The 25,878-nt window shown below is 48.3% G+C and overlaps 4 protein-coding genes across 4 annotated transcripts; 2 read left to right on the forward strand and 2 right to left on the reverse strand.

Annotated features, from left to right (window-relative positions):
• Positions 1–4,655: 4,655 nt before the first annotated feature.
• Positions 4,656–6,418, forward strand: T069G_09947 (sugar transporter domain-containing protein; the record flags this gene model as incomplete). Its single annotated transcript, XM_056177157.1, has 3 exons — positions 4,656–4,954; positions 5,022–5,608; positions 5,673–6,418. 3 exons carry the CDS (start codon positions 4,656–4,658, stop codon positions 6,416–6,418), a joined length of 1,632 nt encoding a protein of 543 aa, XP_056025635.1.
• Positions 6,419–7,821: 1,403 nt separating this feature from the next.
• On the reverse strand, positions 7,822–9,069 carry T069G_09948 (uncharacterized protein; the record flags this gene model as incomplete). Its single annotated transcript, XM_056177158.1, has 1 exon — positions 7,822–9,069. One exon carries the CDS (start codon positions 9,067–9,069, stop codon positions 7,822–7,824), a length of 1,248 nt encoding a protein of 415 aa, XP_056025636.1.
• Positions 9,070–20,938: 11,869 nt separating this feature from the next.
• T069G_09949 (hhH-GPD superfamily base excision DNA repair protein domain-containing protein) lies at positions 20,939–21,952 on the forward strand (the record flags this gene model as incomplete). The annotated part of the gene is made up of 1 exon (XM_056177159.1): positions 20,939–21,952. The coding sequence occupies one exon, from the start codon at positions 20,939–20,941 to the stop codon at positions 21,950–21,952; it is 1,014 nt and encodes a 337-aa protein (XP_056025637.1).
• Positions 21,953–22,142: 190 nt separating this feature from the next.
• On the reverse strand, positions 22,143–22,919 carry T069G_09950 (uncharacterized protein; the record flags this gene model as incomplete). Its single annotated transcript, XM_056177160.1, has 1 exon — positions 22,143–22,919. The coding sequence occupies one exon, from the start codon at positions 22,917–22,919 to the stop codon at positions 22,143–22,145; it is 777 nt and encodes a 258-aa protein (XP_056025638.1).
• Between the last annotated feature and the right edge of the window lie 2,959 nt (positions 22,920–25,878).

A 25,878-nucleotide genomic window follows, 5' to 3' on the forward strand; every position in this document is an offset into this window, starting at 1 on the left:
GTTTCTTGGGCATCGAAAACGACGGCATGTGAAACTGAATTTGGGATTGGCGATCCGACAAGATCTGGGAACCGTATTGCTGAGATCTTTGAGGTAACAACGGGCGGGGAAACGAGATGTCCATGCTGCAAGATCTGTTGCTGTCACGAATACTGTGTACAGCACTCCAGATGGGTGTTGATGTAAAGAAATCTGTTGGTTCCATCTAGCGTAGGCATCCCTTCGGTCCCCATGGTACGATACATGTATGCCCAAGCCAACGCTCCATGGCTTCTTGATCAGCGGAGACGGCATGAAGGGACAGGTCACAAGATGGCCACCAATTGGCCGTGTTTCCAATCACGGGTTGATTTGGCCACGCGGTTTTAAGGCTCGGATGCAAGCTTAAGGGCGCGATACAACGTTGTACGGTACAAGCCTTTTTTGCATTTCTCAAGTCAAGCTCAGCCGTCTTTCGATGTGAAGTAACAGCGGCTAAGCAGAGCACATGCATTGACACACCAAAGTCGGGGTTTTCGGTGAGCAAATGAGATTTTCTCTGGTTTTCCGTCTGTCCGTTGCTGAGTAAACAATTGTTACTCTGCCATTCCCACGGTTATGCTGTCAGCCTCGTGTGGAGAGGCAGACGGAAACAGCCTCGGAAAACCACACTCGTTCCGAAAAGACGAGAAGGGAGAAACAGAGACAAAAAGCAGCAGTGGAGATGCCCCGTGGAATTGTGATCCGCTCCAATGGAAATGGACCGGGGAGCCAGGATGCGGTTAGCCCTTGCTTTCGTGTCCGTGGAAAGCTTTGGAGCTAAAAAAGCCGCTGCTGTTTGATGATCATTTCAGCAAGAATAATCAGGATTGGGCTGCGGCGGCTGTCGCCCACATGGGTAAACCGACGGCCATTTCATTTCGAGCGTTAGACAGGCATACAAGCACTGTGCATGAATTCGGGACTGCAGAGGACCAGCGGCAGGGCCCTGGTATGGCTCGCTAGGGGCGTGTGCAGCTCTCTAAGGATTAAAGCCCGCGGAGGTATAACTCTATAGAGAAACAATAAAGCTGCGAGGAGTCTCATTGGCTGATCGGAAACTTGCTGATGCCCGTGCAGATGGAGGCATTTAGGCGAGGTGAGGCGCGAGGGATTCAGTTCAGAGCCGTCGGCTGGTGACATTCTTACGAATCGACTCTAAAGTTTTTGACAGGTCCGAAGGCTGGCGTTAGGACGACGTCATAAAGTCCGAAGCGCGAATGCAAGCATTGGATTAGTTGAGGTTGGTTGCTTGGCCATATCAGGTGATGGATTGGGGTCCAAGAAGACGTGCAGAGAAGCAGTCTCGTTGTTGACGTTGGTTGTCAACAATCAACGTTGGAACGATACGATTCAGCAGCGCAAAAGGACATGCCTAGACTTGGGGAAGATGGAGAGCTTGGGCCGCTGCTGGCACCGTGTCGAACGAACTGTATGTGAAGGATCCATGCCATGTGCGAGGTCTCCATCCCTCAGATTGACGGGGTTGCTGCTTACCCATACTGTACAATCTTGTGTTGCATCGGACCATCGCAGTGGAGAAGAAGAGCTGAGTTGGAGTCGAGGGGAAGCAGGGACTGCTGCTCTGTTCCCCTGATGACTGGCGTGAATAATCACAAAGACAAGAGTCAGAAAAACAAAACGAGACAAGACACCGGGAGCGGATCGGCGAGCTGGAGACAGACAAGGCCAGGATAGGCCATGCGGAGCGGAGAGCGGGCGGCGTCGAATCAGCCAACGCGGAGCTGGACTGGGGATGGTGGTGTGACGAAGTAACGGTCGAGAGTCAGAGTGAGAGTGAGGTTACTGTATGTACACTCGTACGTGATACAGGATCAGAAGTGGGCACTCGGTCCATGTCCGGCCGAGTCACTGGCAAATGAGGCCCAGCGAGAGAGAAGAGACAAGATGCGAATGCCTGGCCCTGGTCATGTGCGGGTGCATCTTTTTCCTGCGATACCGTGCGAGACTGCCACGTGAAACACTGTGGGCAGAGCGTATTCTGCAAGAGTAAAAGCCGATCACTGCCGTTCTGAGTCGGTGATGGACAGCGAGGGCCAGGTTCGCCGTATTTGCTGCGGGGCTGCCTGGAGGTTGAGTTATTGTGACGAGTAAATCCGAATCTACAATGGATGGATGCAAGTTGCGGGTTCCTGTTTTTTTTTTCTGGGGTTTCACCAGCCACCATGGAGTGGCCCTAATTTCACCAACTTTCAGCAACTACTGGAATATAAACAACACTGCACAGCTCAGAGCTTACCTACCTACCGCTTAATATCGCCTCGCTCGCCTTATTACGCATTCATCGATGCTGCTAGCTAGTAATACCGAACGACTGCCGCTCCCTTGTGCATTGCCGTGCCAAAGCCGCCGGAGGATAATTTCAAGCCAGGCGACGTCATTTGGCCAAAGCCGGGGAAGTGGAGAGCCACAGGCGCCTCTTTCAGTGGCGCCGAGGCCTAAATGCCCTAGAAGCCCTGGCCGGCGAGCCACTGGGTGTCGGGAGCTAGCCCACAAGCGGACAAGGGCGCCTCCGCTAGCATGAACCTCCATCTTTCGACATACGAGGCCGGCGTGTAGCATCTGCTTTCAATGTGACGGTCGTGCTGCTGTGGGCGTGTGTCGTTTGATGTAAATGCTAGATGCAGCTCAGTTTAGTCTAGTACTACCCGTAGAGAGGTACTCTGTAATAGTAGCGGTAAGTAATAGTCGGAAGGAATGTGAATCGTGCATCGAGACGAGAGGACCAGGCAAGGGATGAGTCAAAAGCAGCCCCCAAAACAATGAGAAGCACCACCACAAAGTCCTACTGCTGAGACTGCTTCCCCGGATGCCATGCCATGCTATGCCATGCACACCACAATAAGATACAGTATGCCAATATTGCTACAGTGCCAGATGGGCCCTGGAGGCATCCGGCAACTTGCTGCCGACAGCAAATGCAGGCCGTCGCCAAGAGGAGGTCCGGCACCAGCCTCTACTCGCTGCATCGCCATCTCTTGCCAGCTTCTAGTGGCCATCTAGATGACTCCCATCCAACCAACCTCACCCCCCTCCGGCGGCCAGACTCTCGGCGACATGCAACCCCCCAGATGACTCGGGAGGACGAACAAGGACAAGAGGCTGCAAGCGTAGCAGCACCAGCCGGCGATCCTCGAGCATGGGGCTTAACTCGGGGCCCGGCTAGCACAGGCAAAGGATTCGATTAGCATTGGCAAAGAAGCTTGTGCCTTGGAAGCGGCATGAGCAACTAGGGTGCCATATTTTTGCATTTACGTGTAGAAACTCGAGAAACATGCGTGATACGCGTGACAGCTAGGGCCCAAGGATGCAAATGGCAAGATTCGGCCGTGTGACAGCGGGTGGTGTTACCCGGTCCTGGGTCGATGGATGTATGGACAAGTATGTACGAGTACCACTTGTGCGAGCTGACGAGCGTCCATGGTATCGCACCACGTTTGGCGGAGCTGCTTGATGATTTTTTTTGCTTGGTGTTAGGAGACGAAGCTGTTGTTGTTGTACGTAACACAAAGAAGCGAACCTTGTATGCATCAATTGAGTCGTGTCGTGTCGTATGTACCTGGGAGTAGTACGAGTACAGACACCCAGGCAAGGTAACCCCTCCAGTGGCTTCGATTACAATTTCATCCGCCATTTACGTGTATTTTTTTTTCTCTTCTCTTCCCAATCACCATCCAAACTGAATCTCATCCTCGTACTGTATACTGACTGTCTCCTGCATGCGCTGTACGCTTCTGCTTCTGGACTTTTGCATCGTCCTCCCCCCTCCTCGACAACCCACAAATACAATCCTGATCCAATCCAATCCCCAACATCCAACGCCGCTTTCCCCAGCTCCGATCCCTGGGCCTGGAGATACAGACAAACCTCGGAGGGGTGGTGGGGGAACAAAACAGCCTTTTGGGCTTGGACCTTCTTGGGGGTCAGGGGTGTCGGTGTCTATGGTACATTTACATGTACAAAGTGCCGGATGGGGCAGTACTCGGAGCGGTACCTCGGGCCATGTACATGCAAGCACAGACACAGACTACAAGGTACGAGTCTGTACACACAACGGCAGCGTCTCCTCATCCCGCATGCGACTTACACGCGCTTCCTGGCTTGTACATATGCCTCTGCGCATCCCGGAAGCGTCAGTACCAGCTACTCGTCCCGCGAGAGCCACTCATGGGCGTGTCGTGTACTCGATACCCCGGATCCTGGCGATCCTGGAGCCCCGGTCCGTGGCTTGCCCCGAGCAACTCTCCTGCCTTGTTGCTTGCCCATGGAGAATCCCAGGAAAGCTTCCAGCACACTAAAAAAGCTAGAGGCCGGGGTCTGAGAAAAGCATTCAATGGATGGATCGTCTGTCTCGTTGTGCTCTGCCCACGGACACGGACCACATGCCTGGACCTGGCAAACCTAGGAAGCTGCCACAGACACATACAGCTGCCCGCAGCATTCACTGGCAGCTGCTCGCACAATTCCGGCGTAACGGAGAGTGAGCTACATATATCTATATATAAGGCCCTCCCCCTTCCTCTCTCTCATCCCCTCTTCCTCTCTTTTTTTGCTCCCGTTCTCTGTCACCACGATTCATGGTCAAGGTCCTCTACACAAACCATCAAGAGTGAGCCATGGCTATCGGCAACATCTACGTGATTGCCGGCGTGTCCGTCGTCGGCGGCGCGCTCTTCGGCTTCGACATCTCGTCTGTGTCGGCCCAGCTGGCCGAGCAGTCGTATCTCTGCTACTTCAACCAGGATGAGAACCCCCCAACCACGGCCGATGGCAAATGTGGTGGTCCGCGGTCTCTCGTCCAGGGAGGTATCACCGCCTCCATGGCTGCTGGCTCCTGGCTGGGAGCTCTGATTTCGGGTCCCCTGTCTGATCGACTGGGCCGAAAGTACTCCATCATGGTCGGATGTATCATCTGGTGAGCAAACGAACAATGAAAAAAAAGGGAGAAAAATGTTTCACCTGCTAACCGCCATCACCTGCAGGGTCATTGGTTCCACTCTCTCCTGTGCCTCCCAAAACATTGGTATGCTCATTGTCGCCCGTATCATCAACGGTATCTCCGTCGGTATCGAATCTGCTCAGGTCCCCGTCTACATTGCCGAAATCTCTCCTCCCTCCAAGCGTGGTCGCTTCATTGGTATGCAGCAATGGGCCATCACTTGGGGCATTCTCATCATGTACTACATCTCCTACGGCTGCTCCTTCATTGGCGATGACAACCCCCTCAGCTACAACACCGCCGCCTGGCGTATCCCATGGGGTCTCCAGATGATCCCCGCCTTCTTCCTCTTCTTCATGATGATGCCCCTTCCCGAGTCTCCTCGTTGGCTCGCCCGCAAGGACCGCTGGGAGGACTGCCGAGCTGTCCTTACTCTCGTCCACGGCAAGGGTGACCCTAACCACCCCTTTGTCGCCTACGAACTGCAGGACATCAAGGATATGTGCGAGTTTGAGCGCCAGCATGCCGATGTCACCTACCTCGACCTGTTCAAGCCTCGCATGCTCAACCGTACCTTTATTGGTCTCTTCACTCAGATCTGGTCGCAGCTGACTGGCATGAACGTCATGAGTAAGTATCTTTTAGAATGCTACTACCTATAGAGCGCCATTGGACTAATTGATTCTCCCTACAGTGTACTACATTGCCAACATCTTCTCCATGGCTGGTTACAGCGGCAATGCCAACCTGCTTGCCTCGTCCATTCAGTACATCATCAACGTTCTCATGACTATTCCTGCCCTACTCTGGGTCGACAAATGGGGTCGCCGCCCCACGCTTCTTATCGGTTCCGTCCTCATGGCCCTGTGGATGTATGCCAACGCCGGTATTCTCGCCACCTACGGTGAAGTCGTTCCCGGTGGTATCGACCACGTTGCTGCCCAGTCGATGCGTGTCTCCGGTGCCCCTGCCAAGGGTCTCATCGCCTGCACCTATCTCTTTGTGGCTTCCTTTGCGCCCACCTGGGGTCCCGTCTCCTGGACCTATCCCCCGGAGCTGTTCCCTCTTCGTCTCCGAGGTAAGGGTGTCGCCATGGCCACCTCTGGAAACTGGGCCTTCAACACCGCTCTGGGTCTCTTTACCCCCGTGGCCTTTGCCAACATCAAGTGGAAGACGTACCTCATCTTCGCCGTCTTCAACACAGTTGCCTTCTTCCACGTCTTCTTCGTCTTCCCCGAGACTGCCGGAAAGACTTTGGAAGAGACTGAGGCCATGTTTGAGGACCCCAACGGCATTCCCTACTTGGGAACTCCCGCCTGGAAGACCAAGGTCGCAACCAGCCTCACTGTCCGTGCCGAGCAGGGCGACGTCGAGGCCAAGATTGCCCACGACACCGAGAAGCCTCCGATCCACACTCACGAGGAGGAGACTACCCAGTAAATGGGAGATTTAATAACATCTTGACGATGATAATCTTGTGCAGGCGGTAGGCTTTAGTTGATACCCTGGGGGAAGTGTGGCCTCGTCCTACAAGGAAACTTATGATGCAAATGTTTAATAGTCGTACTATACCAATACCATCACATGTTGCATTTGCTTTGAATTTTTCATTGATTTGTCCGCCTTGATGTATGTGAATTGCGTTTGAAGGCTGAAGTGATGGTGAAGTCGGTTTGCTCTGGAGTATAGTGACTAAGCGATTGAGTTCAACGACTGGTTCTAAAGTGGTAATCCAGTCAAGTGTGTATGTACAGGTATATAAGCTCAACAAGCTCAGTTGAGAGCATATCTAATAGGTATTAATACATTTACATAAAAATCAATACAAGTTTTCTTGGGCTTGAAGCTTGCTTAATTCCCTAAAGAGTTTATTATTCGAGCCTTTTGGTTTAATTCGCCTTGTTTTTTGACCGTCATATGACCTGCTCTGTGGCTTCTGTAGTATGGGTCGAATATCTGAAATTTCGTTAGTCGAGTCAAAACCTAGAATCTGGGTTTAGCTTTGAACTACAACGACTGGCTACCTACTAGGTAGGTATGAATGGAGAGGTAGAAGAAAGTACTTGAGAAAATAGAAGAAAGTACTTGAGAAAATAGAAGAAAGTACCTGAGAAAATAGAAGAAAGTACCTGAGAAAATAGAAGAAAGTACCTAAGACAGTAGAAGAAAGTAAGTATAGTAGAAGAAAGTAAGTATAGTAGAAGAAAGAAGAGACACTAGAAGAAAGAAGGGGCACGTAAAAGAAAGTAACCTAGTAGAAAAATGTACCAAGGGGAAAAGATGGAGAGCATCCAAAGTGCCGTACTATTGCGTCTTCTAATTCGCATGTTGGATTCTCGCTGATTGTTCATATGAGACACACGCTACTTGGGGGATGTACATCGAACTACGATAAGTGATGTATACTACGGATGAACGTCAGTCGAAACTATTGATGAATTTTATTTGAGTGGAGAGTACAGGGCATCTATTTTAATAGGAGACTTAGCACTGATCAATCTTGATAAATGGGATGTGCTTCTCCTGGAGGGCTATTTTCTTGTCAATATGCTGCTGAGGATTGATGCTGAGACAGATCAAGACATGACGATTCACTTTTAGAGACTGCAATGAATCATTGTATAAATGCTGTAACGCTCAATTCATTTCTAAGCGGTATACTATATGTCTGTCTGTCTGTCTGTATTCTATTCTGGGAGTCATAAACGCCGTTCCATGCCATGCCATGCCATATAAGCATCATGCTTCAAAACCATCGCGAAACATTTCAATGCGCATATAAACATATTCCTCCGCTCATAAACGTATTCCTTCGCTCATCAAACCAATCCATCCCTCATCAATCATCGTCCACTCACAAGAGCACCGTCATCCCAGCCCACCCATCGTCGAATAATGTCGTCCACCATCCTGACGCCGTCCCGCGTAGCTTCGACTTCGAACCACTCCTTGTGCTCTCGTCCACAGGCTTCGCAAGCACCAAGATCGGCGCGAAGGCCCATTCCGCCGAGCTCAAGGTGAATGAGGCGCTCTACCTTTTTAACGTGAGGCGTGGGGTGGGGAGAGGCCGCAGAAAGTGGAGAAGGAGCCCGTCCTCTGGCATGAGACGCAGAAGAAGCATCGTAAGATGAAGGAGTAGATGAGGAAATGTAAGGGTAGAAGCGGAGCAGGGTGATGTCGTGGCCGCATTGGCGAGACCATTGGGCCATGCGGCGCTGGACATTGGCAGCGCGGCCGATCTTGAGGAGCATCGTCTTTGGTTTGGGGTCCCTGCTGTTCTTGTTAAAGGAAGAAACAACGTCGCTAGGGCTTCTGCTGCGGCTGCCGCCGTTGTGAGGGGGAGGCTGGAGGAGGCTTCTTGCGGCGTCAACAGGGGCTGGTTCGGCGGATTCGGGCGTCAGCCAGAACATGTAGATGTAGCCGGGTTCGTCGGCGTCAGAGGGCGGTTTGGCGACTTCAGCCATGAGAGTCGTGGTTGTGTGGGCATCGAGAGCGTCTGGGATGAGAGACTTGAGGTGGCCTGCTGTCGGGGCCGAAGAGGTGGTAGGGCGAGAGTGACCTTGCGGACGGGCTGAGGAGGTTGACGGTCGAGTATGCTGGACAGGCTGAGGTTGCGGTCTAGGCTGAGCAGGTCGGGGAGGCTCATCAAAGTCCTCTTCCGGCACGGTGAAGCAGAAACAAAAGGTGGATGACTTTGGCTTGGGGGGCCTCTCGTCGCCGTAGCGCTTCTCGGGATCGTACCGGCCAGGTCGAGCATTCAGGTCCACCAGGCCCAGCCTGTCGGCGAGGGTATCCAGGCTGGAGCGCTCTTCGGCGATGCCGCCGCCGTAGGGAGACGGCCGCGGGGTCGAACTCGACTTGCGCGTCGAGCGCCCAGCTTGGTCCTTGTGCTGCCAGCAGTACGAGTCTTCGCCGTCATCGTTGCTGGGCGCCAGTTTCTTTCCGTTCTTGCGCGGCGGGTGGCCTGAAGGAGAGACGGGGCGGCGGCAGGGACGGCCGTTGGAGGTGAAGCCTTTGCAGGTGGCCTCGGGGTTGAGGGAGTCGTTGCGCCCGAGCATGGACTCGGGCGTGGTGCCGGTGAAGGCAGGCATCGTTCGTGGGAGGGGGTTGAAAGGAGTCTGGGAGTTGAACAGATGAATGAAGAGACTGAACGGAGTCGGGGTCGCGTCTTTGTCTGTGTGTGTCTGTGTCTGTATCTCTGTCTGTGTCTTTTGTCGTCGAGAAGAGAAGAGAAGAGAGGTCTGTGTGTCCGTTAAATACGAGGCATCAGCTGCTCGTTGACGTCTGCAGAACCAGAACCAGAACCAGCATCAGCAGGGCCACGTCGGTTCGTCAAGGTTTTCAAGTCTTTGCTGTCCTCGCCCAGGGCATCAACGCATTTAAGCTACCAGGGGTCCAGTCGTCCAACCGCCCCCGTGTTCTGCACTGATTCATCGCATCCGTGTCCAGCGTCAGTCCTAGCGATTGAACCCCCTGGCAAGCGCCGTCCAAACCTTCACCTAGGCCTCTCACCTAGGCCTAGGGGATGCGGCCTGAGCGGAACCTTGTCGTCTGTGGCCATCGTGTCTGGTGTCGTGTGTCGTGGTTCCACAGCAGGTGCACGAGGTGGCTGGGCGGTGGATTCCGGTGGTGGTCACGCTGGGGATTTGTTGAGTTTGTGAGAACTCAAATGTTTGTGAGCTATCACGCTGCAGGGCGACAATTGCCTATGCGTTGTTAAGCTGCTAAGATGCAGCGACATCTGCATCTGCATCTGCAGCATCGAGTCGATCAATCAGGAGGAGGAATGGAGGATCCATCCGTTGGGCTGAGCGCGAGGGCGAGTTTGCACCGCCATCGTCAGGCATGCAGCACCGCCACAACATGAAGCCTGCGGCCTCTACCTAACGAATCAGTGCTTGCATCTTCATCTTCTTCAATACGACGATTGGTTGGGTGTGGTTCATCGTTGCGACACTCACGCTCTCCTTGCATCAATGATGTCGAATTATATTTTTCTTTATCAAGTTCTCACCACTTAGATTTAATTGCGATGCAACAAACTCAAGAGCATCGCCATGTCTGTTTGTATGGGTGTTTGTCAGAGCAAGCCGTGGACACTCACCATGGAGACTTGTCAACTCTGACTTTAACTACATGTACCTATAGCAGCATCCAACAACACCCGCCAAATCAATTTGTAGCTTAAGTGACATTACTTTGACTTGGTATGGATATTCTTACGATACCTAGTAGGGCACTTTGCAAGTGTAAGAAAGCGATCATTGGTCCGTTGTATACATGTACTCCGTGTATCACCAGTCTGCAACTGCTTGTAGAGACTACAAAGCAAAACAATGCATTCACTCTTGTCGCCTATCAGAAAGACAAAGCTTTCCGTCATTCAATCACAATCAATTTTGCGTAGTACCTACCTAGTAGTACTTTTTATAAATAGAAAATACCCAGGCAGCGGATAGGCCCAATATCCCACTCTAATATACAACTGAGAATGATTGGGTGCGGGTGGTTTCAACTGCATGTACAAACGAACAAAGAACAAAGAATCATTATGTTCCCTTTGTTCATTTTCCTGCACCTATCCGCCGTTTTATTGCATAGCCCCAGCTCTGGGCGCTATTCAATCGCTCACTAGCCGTGAGAATCCCGGCCTCATACCCGTTGAAGCTATAGCAAACATGTTTCGCTAGAATCACCCAGGCCGACAAAGGCAAAAGTAAACAAAGGAGCTCACTTTTGCAAGGTATATGGTAGACTCGCTGAACAACGCTTGGTGAATGGTTCTTTGACGGGAACGGCGTATAAAAGCCTCCACCACGCTTCATCGTTCTGCTATGTTTCCTCCAACTCCTCTCTTCAACAAGCAACACTCTTCACCTGCTACTGCTTCGTCGATTCTAAATACGTACTGACTCCCTTCCATCTGCCATTGTTTAGCCATCCATTTCTCTACAGCCGTCTGCTGTTTCGCCAGTCAAAATAGCCTTCGCGCCTCAACCAGACCTCCCGATCAAACACCACGTTCTAAACTTTCCAATGGGGGAAAAGACTGGGCTCGCCTCCTTATTATTGGCTCTACTTGTTGGGTATGGCATATACATTACCATCACTGTCTGGGTTGGGGTAAACGGCTTCTTCGCCTGGTGGTTTTGGCGAAGATCCCACGAGTTTGGGAACCAGCATCGAATCGGAGATAGCAAATTCGGCCTCTTTGGCTTTGTGGCTTGCGTCATCAAGGCTACCTCGCCTATATTGTTAACTCTTATCCTGATTCTGGTCATTTGTCTTGGTTTGTGCGCATGTTGTCTTTGCTTATTACGACATGAAATATCCAACAAAAAGAAGGATATCCGAATCTCCAAAGGCCAGGCGATTTGTGTTGCTGTTATACTCGGTATTGTTCTTATCCTTTTGCTTTCCGGCTTTGTGACTGTCGATAGTCTGCTGCTGGCACGTTTGAGCAAGTGGCTTCCTTATTTTACAGCCCGGGGAGAATCTCCAAAACGAAAGGCCTGTATCGCATTGATTGTTCTTTTGTCGTTTGAGCTTGCGCTAATGGGCGCTCTTCTCCTCGCGTCAATTGTCTTGCTCGCCATCGGTATATGCGTGCTGGTGTTTATGGCGTGCTCCCGCAAGAAGGGATGGACTTGGAACGAATTCCACGACAGTTTTAAGCATCGTTCTAAAATTGATTTAGAAAACTGTTTTGAGAAGTTTATAGGGTGGTGTGGAAGGCACTGGTGGGGCAAGAAATTACATATAGTTCCCAGAGAAGAGAACCCATCTGTACCGGATCAGACAGATTCACAAGGAGTCTAAGAGATTGGGATACACCGAGAGGCTCATATACAAAGCTTGATGTGGGTGATGCGGGTGGTAAGAAGGGCGCCTACAGACCTTGGGCATGATGATCTGGATCAGTGATTGAGAATTGATATATGTCGCCCAGCATAACACTACTAGGACATGATGATGTTAATAGTTCCATTGGGTGTCAAATATATTTATTCCATCTATAACCTACTATAGTGAGTGATGTGTAAACTTTGCTCATTGCTCAGCTGAGCACAGGGTGTCAAGATAAAACCCCTAGACTTATACCAACATCTTCTGTTCTCAGTCGACCACCCCTATCCACCCTTGAAGCAACCGCCTGGGCGAATGAAACTCAGAATCGTCCCGTTAACAAAGGCAAGTTTGAACAAAGACTTTTACCCATACCTCACTAACGGCGTCAGACATGCGCTTCTTTGAGAGTAGCAGTGACATATAAACACCTCTTTTGACTCTTTACCTTCCACCTTCATCCAATTCTTCTCCTCTAGAATCAACACTCTGCACTTACAACTGCTATTGCTTCTTATACCTTGATCCCATATTGCCGCCCATTTAGTAATAATGCAAGAATTCTTATCATAATTACTTTCTATCATCTTTCGCCATCAGCCATCTGTTTATTCTGTTTATTTATTCGCCACTTCCCGCTACTTTGCCCGTCAAAGCTGCGTTTATACATTAATCGAATGCCGTCTAACGAGTCTCCCGGTGCTCCATGCATACGAATATTCATCCATTTTGCATTTATGCTCACACTTCTGATTAACTACGGCTTTGCGATTGGACTCACACTCGTCGATGCGTGGCTCCTGCCTACTTACTATGAGTTTACCGATCAGAATCGATCCGAAGATGAAGTTTACGCCCTTATTATCTTCATTATATTTATCTTCATGATTATCCACAATGCAATATTACTTCGGATTGACTTGAGAAGGCATTACAAATTCCAATCTGAGGGTTCCGTGAGCTTCCCCTATAGATTACATCCGGTCGTCGATATTTTCCAGGGGTTGTTTGAGGGCGTATTCCTGCATCAGTTCCTTCAGTGGCATGCGCAATTTAAGGCCAGTGGTGAATTCCGGAGTGCCACATACTGCACATTAGCCACCGTCCTCCTTGCATCCAATTTTGCATGGATGCTCTTTTACTGGTTATTACCGGCTTATTACGCTCTTCATCCTTGCTCTTCATACTATAGAAGGATGAATGTATGAAGCTTCGGCAGACTGTTAAAGGAGGCCGAATCAACCGTGAAAAGAATAACAGAGGCAGTTGAGAATATAACGGGCATGGACGACGAAAACCTAGAGTAAAAGGCTACATGTTTGTTGGTACAGCTGGCAAAGATGCCTACTGAGAAAGATTCACGGATACTAGTTAAATCTTTAATCCTTTATCCAAATTGATACCTATATTACAGTGGAAAATCGCACTAGTGGGAAGAATAACAATTCTGGTAATGGTAAATGATGCAACATGCTACAAATCTTTAAGACGTTACTTGTTTAACTGTTTGGCTGCGGAAGGAGCCAGACGTAACGGACCATACGTTGATACAGAGCAGCCCATTGTTGCCTACCTATGTAGGATACTTTTGCGATATATGTAAATAATAGTACCAAGGAATTACAAAATGGGTCATATCAAGCTAAGCGTGAGCATTTACGGACTCGTGAGATAATTCTAGAAATTCGGGCTGTTACGCCTACGAAGAAATATTGCGTAGGTACTTATGAGAGTTTAGTCACTCATCAAGGTTAAGGCTCCAAAAGTTGTATCAACCTCTTCTCATTTAATCGCCTTTGTTCTCCCTTGAAGCCTCAGATGAAACCCAGACCGGTATCCCCGATGGACAAAGGCAAGTCTGAACAAAGACTTTCCCAAGAACATATCAGTTTCCAATAAAGACACTTCAAGGTACTTTATTCGCATCATTAGGTACCTGTGTACTTCTTTAATGGTAACAGTGACATATAAATACTCCCCTAGCCCTTTACCTTCTCACGTCATGCATCTCCTTTATCATCATTCATCGCTACTTTATCCACCAAAGCTGCATTTACACTTCCATCCATGTCGCCTCACGAGCCCTCCAATGACAAATCCACACTCAGCTTCAGCCGACGTCAATATATAATCTTGGCTCTATTCCACGGTTGCTTTATAATTGGATTCACATTCGTCTATTCGTGGCTATTGCCTGCTTTTCCTGCGTTTCGCAGCCAGTCTCGATCCGCAGATAAGAACTACGCCATTGTTGCCTTGCTCGCGCGCAGCATCACCATTGTCGGCCATGGAATAATGTTTGTTGTGAGCTTGTACAGACTTTACAAATTCCAACCTCGAGGTTACAGAAATCCGTTTAATAGACTCGGGTTCATATTCGGTAGCATTATGCTGGGTTTTGATATTTTCTTGGTATATCAGTTTCCGAAGTGGCATGGACAATTCAAGGCCGCTGGTGATTCTCGGAGTGCCCAATATTGCACTTCAGCTACCGTTCTCTACGCAATTCATCTTCCATTTGCGTTCTTTTGCTGCTCATTTTTTTTTTTTTTTTTTTTGTATCGGCACTATTACTACCTAGATGTTAATGCACATGAATCGCCGGTGGTCCGTGAGAGTGGCGAAGCAGACAATGGGGAGAATGGAGAATGCCGGTTCAGAAGATAACCGGGATGAGCAATGAGAACCTAGAATGGAAAGCTATGTTGGTATCATCGGCAAAGATAGTTACGGAGAAATATATAGCGAGCATTATATATAGGGGAATACCAGCCGGCACTACAAGTCGGCTATTTAGTATCCCGTTCATCTCCTAGATTTAAAGCTACATAAGTAAGTTGTGGGCAATACTACTAGCAACTAGAGAAATGCAAATACAGTAGCAGATACTAGAGAAATGTAAATACAGTAGCAGATACTAGAGAAATGTAAATACAGTAGCAGATACTAGAGAAATGTAAATACAGTAGCAGATACTAGAGAAATGTAAATACAGTAGCAGATACTAGAGAAATGTAAATACAGTAGCAGATACTAGAGAAATGTAAATATAGTAGCAGATACTAGAGAAATGTAAATATAGTAGCAGATACTAGAGAAATGTAAATATAGTAGTAGATACCAGAGAAATGTAAGTATAGTAGTAGATACTAAAAAAGGAAGCAATAGTAGGAGATACTGGAAGAAAATATTGACAGCAGCGGAAATTTCTCATAGTAGTAGATGATTTGAAGAGGTAGACACAGGCAGTTACTACTAAGATGCTAAAAGACAAGGGCTTCCCTCGTATCTCATTCTGACACTTGAACTACACGCAGTCATTGGTGTGTTGGTCAGCTAACTTGATTTCTCATCAGCATCTGCCTGAAATACATAATCCCGATCGCTGACTGAAAATTAATATGCGATTTTTTGTACGAAGCTGCCTTGGTTACGATTGTGAAACAAACACGGCGTCAAAGCCCTACATGCTTGACCCCAGTTGAAGTCTCTTGTGTTCTTGGCAAACCGCCTTTGTTCTCCCTTGAAGCTTCGGTACCAGGCCGAGGCCGGTATCCCCGATGAACAAGGACATGTTTGAACAAAGTGTTCCCCCGAGGTCGTACCAACTTTCTCTTCTTTGAGCCTACAATGAGCTTTAACTAAGAATCGTAGTTTTAGAGAAACACTCAGATCCCGCAATCGTTCAGAAAAGAACTCTACATCATGGGGTGCGTGCGTTTGCTAGTGACAATGGCGAGTATAAATCCCTCTCATGAGATCTTTGCTCTTCAACTGTTCTCACCCAACTCTTCTCTTCAACAATCACCACTCTATCTCTACTATTTCTTCTCTACTCCTGACCTCTTCTTGGTGTCCCATCAGCAGCGGGAAACACGTTTTTGGCACAACTGCTGTACTGTCTTTCTTTGCGGTTGTCTAGCTCATTCATCTCGCTCACTACATGCACTTTGTTTGCATCTCCACCTGACGCTTCAATCCAACACTGCAACCCGACGCCCCATATCAAACGCCGTGTTACAAGCCGTCTAGCAAAGATGCGAGCCAAGGATGTTATACACTACGCATTCATAGTTTTTTATTTTGCATTCTCCACGGCTGGATACGTCGTCCTCGATATATGGCTGTGTCGTCTATTTCAAGAATTTGACCATCGGCATCGAGGCGGAGATACAAGATACGGCAAAGCTGCATTTTCCTTCTTTACTTTCTGGGCCGTTTCCCATTTCCTTTGTTTTTTCGTCACCCTCTTTCCCCAATACTACGCGCCTTCATTCCCCAGGCTTTTGGGCCTCTTTGCCGTGTTCCCCAAGCATTGGGCTTTCCTTGCCGACATGGCCGTTCGAATCGTTTTCTTCATTCGTCTTTCTACTTGGCTATCGCACTTTAAGATCCGTGAAGAAACAGAGAACGTCGCATATTGCATTGCATGTATTTTTGCTCTGGCATGGGGATGGTTGGATCACATCTGGTTCTACTGTTTTGAAGAGCACTGGTGGGTTGCGCAAGCTCAACATATCCACGATAAACGAGACGCCGAGAGAGTGAATATGAATATAATGATGTCGAGAATGCAAGATATCATAGAAAGCTTGGGAAGGGAGGGAAGGGCAGGAAGGGCAGGAAGGACGGAAAGCTTGGAAATCGTGGGAATGGCGGAAAGAATCGAGAGGGATGTAGAGGGACAGTGAGAAGGCCAGCTGAGAAGTATGATCTAAATACATGTAGGCGGTGGAGAATTTAATACACCTTCCGAGTAAAAAGCTACCCAATTGATTGTAATAAATGTATTGTAAATGTTGTAAAGTATGTGACATGAGCTGTTTGTGACTTGACGTGTTTGATACCTAGTAGTTTGGCCGCATCAGGAGCTAGACTCACGACATTGTGAATGAATCGATTTTTTAATGTTCAGCACTAAATTACCGCTATAAGTCTATCACAAAAGCTCCCTATAACATATGGAAATCGACGACCTGAGAATTAAGTTAGAGACAATAAGGAAATTGGCCCCTTTGTTTTCCCTTGAAACCACTGCAAGCAAACTCGGATTGGCGTCATCCCAACTCACCAAGTGAATTCGAACAAAGACAATCTCCCAGACGTAGCATAAGTATGAGCGATGAGATGACCATCAACATCCGCAAATGGACGACTTGGGATGGTAGATATGTACAATGTTAGAGAACTGCCTAGGATTGGCCATCCAGTTATATTACATTATGGGACTGAGAGCGCGTAATTGCAGAGCCACGAGTTATGTTCGTGTAACTGTCTGGTTATATTTACGCATTAGTCCGATATATTTATGGCGGTTCTTTTCTTTGTCCCTTTTGTCCCCTTTGTTGCCTATGTTGCCCCTCGAAGCTTCGGCAAACTCAAACCCGAATCATCCTAGGTCACGAGCACAAATTTGAACAAAGAACTTCCGACTGGTTGCGCGTAAATGTACTCAGTAATTTCAGATAACCTCTTACATAGCGGTAAGGGCGAAGCATAAATACTGCTTCGCTCTGCGCGTGTCTTCATCCAGCTCCCCCCCTTCAGCACTCAATACTCTACGCCTGCTACGGACTGCCTTTGAACTTCTTCACCACTGTTTGACATCTCTTAGGAAAGAGGTAGAGATCTCGAAACAACCATCTTTCGTTTCGCTATTGATCTTTACTTTAGCTGGAACATTATCTACACGTTTCAACTATCTCGGCTCAGTGTCTTGTCACAATTCCTCTGGCAATAGTTTTAGTGCTCAAAAATGTACGACCCGCCTCATCCATTCTTTATCAGGCTCTTTATTGGAATAGGCATTTACAATGCGCTTACATTCTCTGCGCTCGGCGGCTGGTTGATCTATCTTGTAAGCGGCTTTCGCCATCTGAATCTAATTACGGATCAAATGGAATGCATTTTCATCACCATTGTATTCCTTTGCAAGGCCATCAAGGGTGTACTGATGTTCGATCCACGATACGTATCTTCCTTCATCAAGAAGATTCAGAAGGGAGACCTTCCGGTTTTATACGCTGTGTTCCTTGATACCTTGCTCATCATTCGCTTTTTCGCATGGATTGAGCAGCTCAAGGTCAGAGATGAGTCTATGAATGTCATCTTCTGTTATGGATGCATTCTTGTCATGATAGTCGAACTCCCTTTTAGGCTCCTATGTTTTCTATATGGAGTATGGCCTACAACACTCTGGGGGTATTTGCTGGAAAGAATCCGAAGTAACAGATCGAGAGAGACACATGGGAATACCAAGAGGGGCGACGAGATGATCACAGAAGCCCGTATATAACTATTAAAAACACTTGGGATGACTGAAAAGAACCTTGAGGGGGACATTGGGACGTATTTGGAAGCGAAGGACATTGGGAATGAGCAAACATGATAGCAAGGAGGGTACCCACCGAAAATGATCTATTGGAGCCTGATTTATTGAACAAGTTTCTGTTATACAAGTTGATGTTTGGCTCTGCCTACATACCTAGCAAACTAACTTAAGTGAAGGCACATCCAACTGTGTGCATAGAACCTTTGATGATAAGCCACAGGATGAATGCCGTAATCGGCCTGCTGCCTTCAGGAGTGTGTATCAATATCACAGGGCACATTCAGACATCACTGATGAACGATGATGAGAGGGGATAGTGTAGAAAAGAATTGCCTATGATGATTCTCCAACTACCGTCAGGCCATGGACCAAGTACCTACCTAACGTCGTAGGTGAGAGGTGCCCCAGCAATGCGTAAGCATATCAATAGTGTCTACTGTCCAAATTACGGAACATGATACGAGTATAGTGATCAAATGACCATCGACATCCTCCAATGAAGATGTGGAAGTAGTCTTTCTATCATTTGTGCTCCGATTGCTGCCTGCTGCAGAAGTTTCAGGTCCTTTGTTCTCCTATAGCGGTACTCTAAGTTTAGATCAGAATCCCTTGGCGAACAAGAACAAGTTTGAACAAAGGATGTTAGGCTCGTAGTACCCGAGTGTAGGCACTCAACTTTGGTGCAGAGAGTAAAATATAAATACCACTTCATTGCCTCGTTCTTCTACCCCTTTTCTTTGTCCAAGTCTTATCTTCAGCACTAAACACTTTGCATTCTACACCTGTTACTACTTCTTTACCCGAACCACTCTGATTGCTATTTCTACAAGCATGGAACAATCCACGTCAAAGGTGTGTCTCTCCATCTCACTGCTGGGCCTCTCTTTCACTCGTTGCTACCCGCCGCTTTATCTATAACGGCCTTGGTCCCTCTACCTGATATTATAATCTAGCTCTTTGGACTAATGCCATGATGAAAGCCATCTATAGTTGCGGGCGCAGTTGACCAACGAACGAGTCGACAAAAATTTGTATCTGCATTGTTACAGCTCAAATTATCAGTGAAAATCATCCTCGCCATTGGATATGTCTACTTCGAAATCTGGCTGTGGGGACTTATCCGCCAGTTTAACAGTCAGCACCGAATCGAAGATGAATGCTATGCCGCACTAGCCTCTGCCGCTTTCCCCATCACAGCATTCTACAATGGACTTGGTTGGTATTTTTGGTCCAAGTATTGCCGTAGGTACGGACGAGTCGTTTCAAATGTTGAAGCGGAAATGGATCTGCTCTGTGCGAATCCTGGTCTCCTAAATGCTAGGTGTATCCTTGTTTCGGGACTTCATCTCAGGTTCATTTTTCGACTGGATCAGTGGCGTCAAAATTTTGAGGCTGATGGAAAGATTAAAGATGCAAACATCTGCACTTTTGTTTTTGTTGTCATAGCAGTTGAGGTTCTGTTGTTGATTTGGGACCTTGGTATTGCCTTTCGTGATGGCATAGCGCGTATGCGAGCGAGTCGCGAAGCAAATCGCAGGATTACAATCTCAAACAGTGCTGAGCAGGAGTCAGAGGTGATTGAGAAGTATATCGAGAAGAATTGATGGCAGGTTTAGGAAAGCCTTGCGATACTCCTTATATGAAGACACGACCGCTTGGGCACTGATATAAGCCAACTCGATCATGGTTGTGCCATATGTGAGAATATATCCAAAGAGAGTATCAAACAAGTACTAGGCACAAGCCCTAGCTAGATAATCTCATTGAGCTCGGATCTGGAAGTATAGATGGATGAAATTGTGGACAAATTCAGAAAATGCCTGTTTGCTACATTAAAATTTGTGCATATATCTATTTCTATCTACCTGACCTAGTTACATCTACCAAATCTATATCCATCTACTAGATCTAGTTATTCATTTTAATAGTAATTTTAGAAGAGAATGGCATAGACGTTTTAGACAAATATGCAGAGTTGTACTCTGTATGATCACCTTAAATCACGAGGCAGCATCGTCATAATCTCTGGATGGAAAGTTTGCAATCACTGCTTGATACCTAGACATGGTCAAGACACTTGCCAGAACAGAGTTGTAGGCTGCTTTTGCCAGTGAGATTATGCAGGGCGTCACCGCAAGAAAGCCCAAACAAACAACCAAGCTACTTTGGCCAACGTACCTGAAGCTGATGATGTGTTTCGACCTATCTTCTCGAGCGGCATGGTGGGGGATAGGACAGTCGGGCCAAAATGCCAAGCATCAACGAGTCGAAGCCAAAATGAAGCAGAAGGAGAAGAAGAGGAATTAAATTGAAGAAATTTAAAGGAAAAAAAATCGGTCATCAGGCAACTACCACGTCAGAGAGGCTCGCAAAGTCACACAATCTTTCTACAACCAAGACGAGACGGTCAACGATAGGAAGACTTGGGTTGCTGAAGAGGCAGCTAAATTGACGTCAGCAAGTCAGATCAGAGTCTCTTTCTCATGATTGACCACTGCGAAGCCATTTTTAGTAACGACATCAATTTTTAATTTGAAAGAAAATGTATGCTGGGTCACATCAGAAATCCAGATGCAATTGTGGACGGTATGAAGGGAGCCATTCGCCGCTTAGTCATGGTGGCAATCGTTGACCTCATCGACTTGACGTCGACATCGCTCATCTTACACCGCCAATAGCTTCATTAATGCTTTAGACAAACCGATGCTTTCAATCTATAGAAATAAATCTATACATCACTACCTAATATTATCCAGCATTTCCTCTTAACAATTCCCTCAACCATGAAACAAGAAGTTATAGAATCGCCGCCTCCACGGCGCAGCCTCCGCAACATCAAGCGTGAAGCCAACATCAACCTCAACATCAAAGACACAGTTCCATCAATCAAATCAGAGCCCAAATCCAACAAATCCGATCTATCCATGTCCAAAATACCCTTCTCTACGACCAAACCACTTCCTCCACCAAAATCTCTAGACAAGGCCGCCATCCTGCAAGCCCGCAAGCTCAAATCATTCACGGCTCATTCTCAAACATCCCCTTTCCCAGATTTTCGCCATCCGACGCCTCAGGAATGTTCATTAGCTCATAACATCCTCGCATCTCTCCACGGCGAGCGTAAGCGCCGAGCAGAAGCCATCGTCGCTCCAAGTACGCGCGCCGGATGTGGGGATTCGCCATCCGTTCTCGATGCCCTCGTTAGGACAATATTGAGTCAGAACACGAGTGATAGAAACAGTACTCGAGCGAAGCTCGCTATGGACGAAACATACGGTGGAAGCGATAACTGGGCTGCGATTGTCGAAGGAGGGACAGAGAAGCTGCAGCGATCGATCCGGTCAGGTGGTCTCAGCGTGGTGAAGAGTAAAGTCATCATGAACATCCTCCATCAGACAAAAGCTCGATATGGCACCTACTCCCTAGATCATCTCCTCCACGCTTCCAATGATTCCGCCATGCGTGAGCTCCTCTCTTTTCAAGGCGTGGGACCCAAGACTGCGAGCTGCGTTCTCTTGTTCTGTTTGCAGCGGGATAGCTTCCCAGTAGACACTCATGTATATCGCATAACAGGTCTCTTAGGATGGCGACCAGCCACGGCGAACAGAGAAGAAGCACAGGCGCATTTGGAAGCAAAGGTGCCGGATGAAGACAAATACGGACTGCACATCCTGCTGGTCAATCACGGCAAAAAGTGTGCCGAGTGTCGCGCTGGAGGACGAAATGATGGTAAATGTGCTCTAAGAAAGGCATTTCGCAAGGGGAAAGTAGACAAATTAAAGGAGGAGGAATGCTGAAGTTATATGTAAATGTCATTAAATGCGTTTCTTCAATGTTTGGCTCCTCTATATATAAAGACCGTCCTATAACAGCAACCTATTTTGCTCCCACCTCGAATCGCCGGCTTATGTGCATATGCGGGTATTGTATCATACAAGAAAACTCCAACCGTCCAGCAGATGGAGACGCTCATCTGGCGTGTGTTTTTTACGCCTCCCAATCCATCTCTACCATCCATTCCCACCCATCGCCATTCCCAGCATCACCGCCTGCACCTCCATTCTCTGCAAGCCCATCACCCTCCATCCTGAGCTGTTCAATCCTCCCAGCCGCAATGCCATACGACACCTCCAGGCCTCCAAGCACTTGTCTAACGATCCACGTCAAATCATACATCTTTAGCGGTGGCGTCTCTCTCCCTTCAGCCGCATCCTTCCACCGATTCCGCAACTCTTTGGCCTTCCACAGCGCATGATTGACATCCCCTCTCCCCAGCGCCTCAAACAGCGGATTATCCTCCTCTTCCAACGTCTTGAGCACGTTATGATGATACGTATGCGCCGCCTGGCTTCTCGGCCCACCACTACCCCGAGGAACAGTAATGCCGAAGACCAAAAGGACAAACACCAGCGCCTGCTCGATGCGGACGTAGAATTCGTGAAAATCGACCTTGAAATTGACCTCTGCGTCTTGCGTCGAGAAGCCGTAGTCTTGCGGAGACAAAGCGCGCTGGTATGAGGACTCGAGATCGATGTACTTCCACCGCAGGCGCTGGCAAGCCTGCTCGAATCTGTGAAAGGCCTGTATCGGCGACAGCGAGGCGGACGAGGCTGAGGGCAGGACGGCCGCCGTCGGTTCGGAGCTTGGCTCTGTCGGCAAGGCTGAAACGGGGGGCATGGATTTCGAGCGGCTGTCGAAAGATCGCTCGTAGGGGCGTCTTCTGGCTGACGCCCACATGGACGCCCCGAGGCCGCTTGGATTCATGGTTGTGTTGGAAAAGTCGTGAATCGCGTGCCGCACTCGATGCGGGGCAGACAAGATCGCAGCCAGCTGCCTTTGTCATGCGCAGGTTGCGCGCAGCAAGCTGGAGGGGGGAACGTCGTATCGTATCTGATGCTGAAAGAAATAAGACTGCAAGTAGTGAATCCTTTTTAAGGTATTGCATTCGCCATTGTAGGTGTTTGGGAGCAAGCGGGGGAGCTGCCTGGAGGTTGGTTGAGGTGTGAGGTTTTGGTTACATGGATCCTTCCTTTGGTGGCTGGCCGAAGTGGCTTGTCGTGCTTCTCCCTACCTCAAACTATTGGGAAACAAGCAGCCACAATGACAAGCGGGCATGGAAGACATCAAATCCATCTTATATTCATTTGAAAGCTTTTGAACTTTTAGAATTAATAAAGAAAGACTTATATCCATGGATGATTGATGTTTAGGAGCTGTGGTAATAGTACAGTAATTTAGTGGTGGAGTCGGTTGGTGATCGCAGCCTTGCGTTTGGAGTATCAAACACACTTCAGCATAAGCAAGCTCGATTAAATTTCTTGTATTGTTGTCTTTAGCGACTAACATGGAATGTCTTTTTCTAGTTTTTTCTAGTATTGCTATTTGTACCCTTTCTAAATTTACCATGATGCAAGATGCTGGGGGATCCGTTTAAGTACCTATGGAGTATTCCCTTTCACGCCTCTAGATTGGTACACCGCACTCTACAAAGACAGCATTGATCATTCACCAAAGAACAACCCTAGGCTATATAGGCACACTATTATTATCGGTAGCCCAAGCGAGCATTCTATATCCTCTGCTAACAAACTGCATAATAATCAACTAGTATATCGCGCCTTAATCGATGCTTCTCATTATGTCTGTAGGGTAAACACCTGTGAGAGCCGAGCTGGAAGCCTCACGAATGCGCATGTACAAGCCAACGCACGTAGGGTCCAACCATCAGCGCCTCTCTCGATTGTATTATTCTGCGGTACAATCGAGTACGAGAGCGCTCCAATGATCGCATGTTGGACAAAAGTCCTCCTAGGTCACGGAATTTGCCTTCGGACATGCATATGATCGGCATAGTGGACACCCGATCTGGCGGCCGGAATCCTTCGTGACTGTCCGTCACGGCGCCGGCGACGCAGATGACCAAGAAATGACTGCAAGCCAAGGCACGAGGCAGAATCATATTGTACTGGATGAAACGTACAGAGTTGATCATGTATTGTTTAGGTCAGGAAGGAATCCAGGCAGGAAGAATAAATAAAGCGGTGAACCCATCATCCCTTGATGGTTGTTTCTGCTGTTTTCATCTCTTGACATCAACACCTGCATCACCACCACCAAAACAATTCGATGCAAGCTCAAATTACACGTATTTTTGTCAAACGCCAATCAGCACCCGATTGATACAATAAAAGCAACCACATCACAGCATCACTCCAGTTGAAAAAGCACAGACTGTTTCAGTCTCCGGCATCTGCTATCCGTGGCAACGCACTTCCGCGCAGATCAGTATTACTCGTATTAACTATGTCTGAAGGCGAGCTCGTCTACCACCATGCGTGTGGGCACTACCACCGCCGGGACTTGTCGAACCGCGATCGACACCGCCCAAGACGAGAGAACTGGAGCGCCATGAAGTTTTGGGACGAAGTGCTCTACAGCATTGGCGACTTTTACTACAAAGTGCGGAGAGGATAAGTTTCATTTCTATCGATTCAATACTTTGCGGCGTTGCATAAGCGAGTGGTTCCATTTTAGAGAGCAGATTGCATTACGATACGGATGACCTGAGCACCATTCAAACTCGCATCTTCACCTACCTAGGTAGGCGAGAATAGAAAAAGAAACAAAAAAAGAACAAGCAGCGTCAATGAGCCCCCGGAGCAACTTCCAGGGCCGGATAGTCGGCTCCCCAAACGGGCCGTATCCGAAGCGCAGCCCATCAGTGTGCCGTGGCTCCGAGAAAGGGAGGAAAAGAGCAACATTCACGAATCGCGAGTCCGAAAGGGCAGTTGAACGGAGTAGCGCAGCTCCTCAGCCACTACGGCACCGAGGTCCCGAAAATGGGAAAAATAGAACTGGATCGAGAGAGGAGCAGCGAAAAAAGAATGGCGAAGAGAGGAGGGAATAATGCGAGTGTCAGACGAGGGTGGGCCGGGGGGGCATGTTTGGTTCCTGGGCTAGCCGCTTTTTCGATGCGAAACAGTAACAGGTTGGAGAGAGGAGAGAGGCTCGGCTGGAGGAGGAGGGTGGAATCTTTTTCTGTACGGTATGGTATGGAGGTTAGAGTTACAGCATGGAAGCAAGCACAGATATTTTTGCAACAATGAAGCAACATGTGCCAACAAGGCTGGCCAAGACAAGGCGAGCACGGCCTGTCGCATGTGAAAAGAGGCTCAGATGAGACTTGGAGGCCCTTGACGCGTCACCCGAGGGAAAAAGGGAGAGGGCTGTAATTGATACCAAGCAAAAACCAAGCAAATGCCAAGTACCTCGTAATTGAAATGGCTGAATCAAATCACCACGCATTCTCATTGTTCGTAACAAGAAATGTAGAAAAAATAGTGCCTCGACAAGCAAAAACATGTGCCAAGCACTAGGAACCCCGAAAGCTTCATTTCCATGCTAATTTGAACACCAGTCGCCCAGAATATGCAAGGACTGCGAGAGTGAAGATCATTCTGCGAGCGGTCAAATGTCACTTTATTGCTTCATTTCGCCCAGACGGGACCTGTAACGTGCCTCGCCTCGCCTCGCATTGTCGTGCTGTACAGTAGTCAGGGGAAATACGCCTGTGGAGAGAGCATCTCTTTAGTCGCATTTCGAAAGCCCCCTTTCCGTATTTTCTCACCAGAGCGAGCTGGGGTCCACACCTTGTTTTCACCTGATGGCACACAGTGCAGGAATTCGGCTTCGAGAAGACTCGTGTAGTTATTTCTTAGCAGAC

Source organism: Trichoderma breve, chromosome 6 (assembly GCF_028502605.1).
Source record: "Trichoderma breve strain T069 chromosome 6, whole genome shotgun sequence".
Lineage (NCBI taxonomy): Eukaryota > Fungi > Ascomycota > Sordariomycetes > Hypocreales > Hypocreaceae > Trichoderma > Trichoderma breve.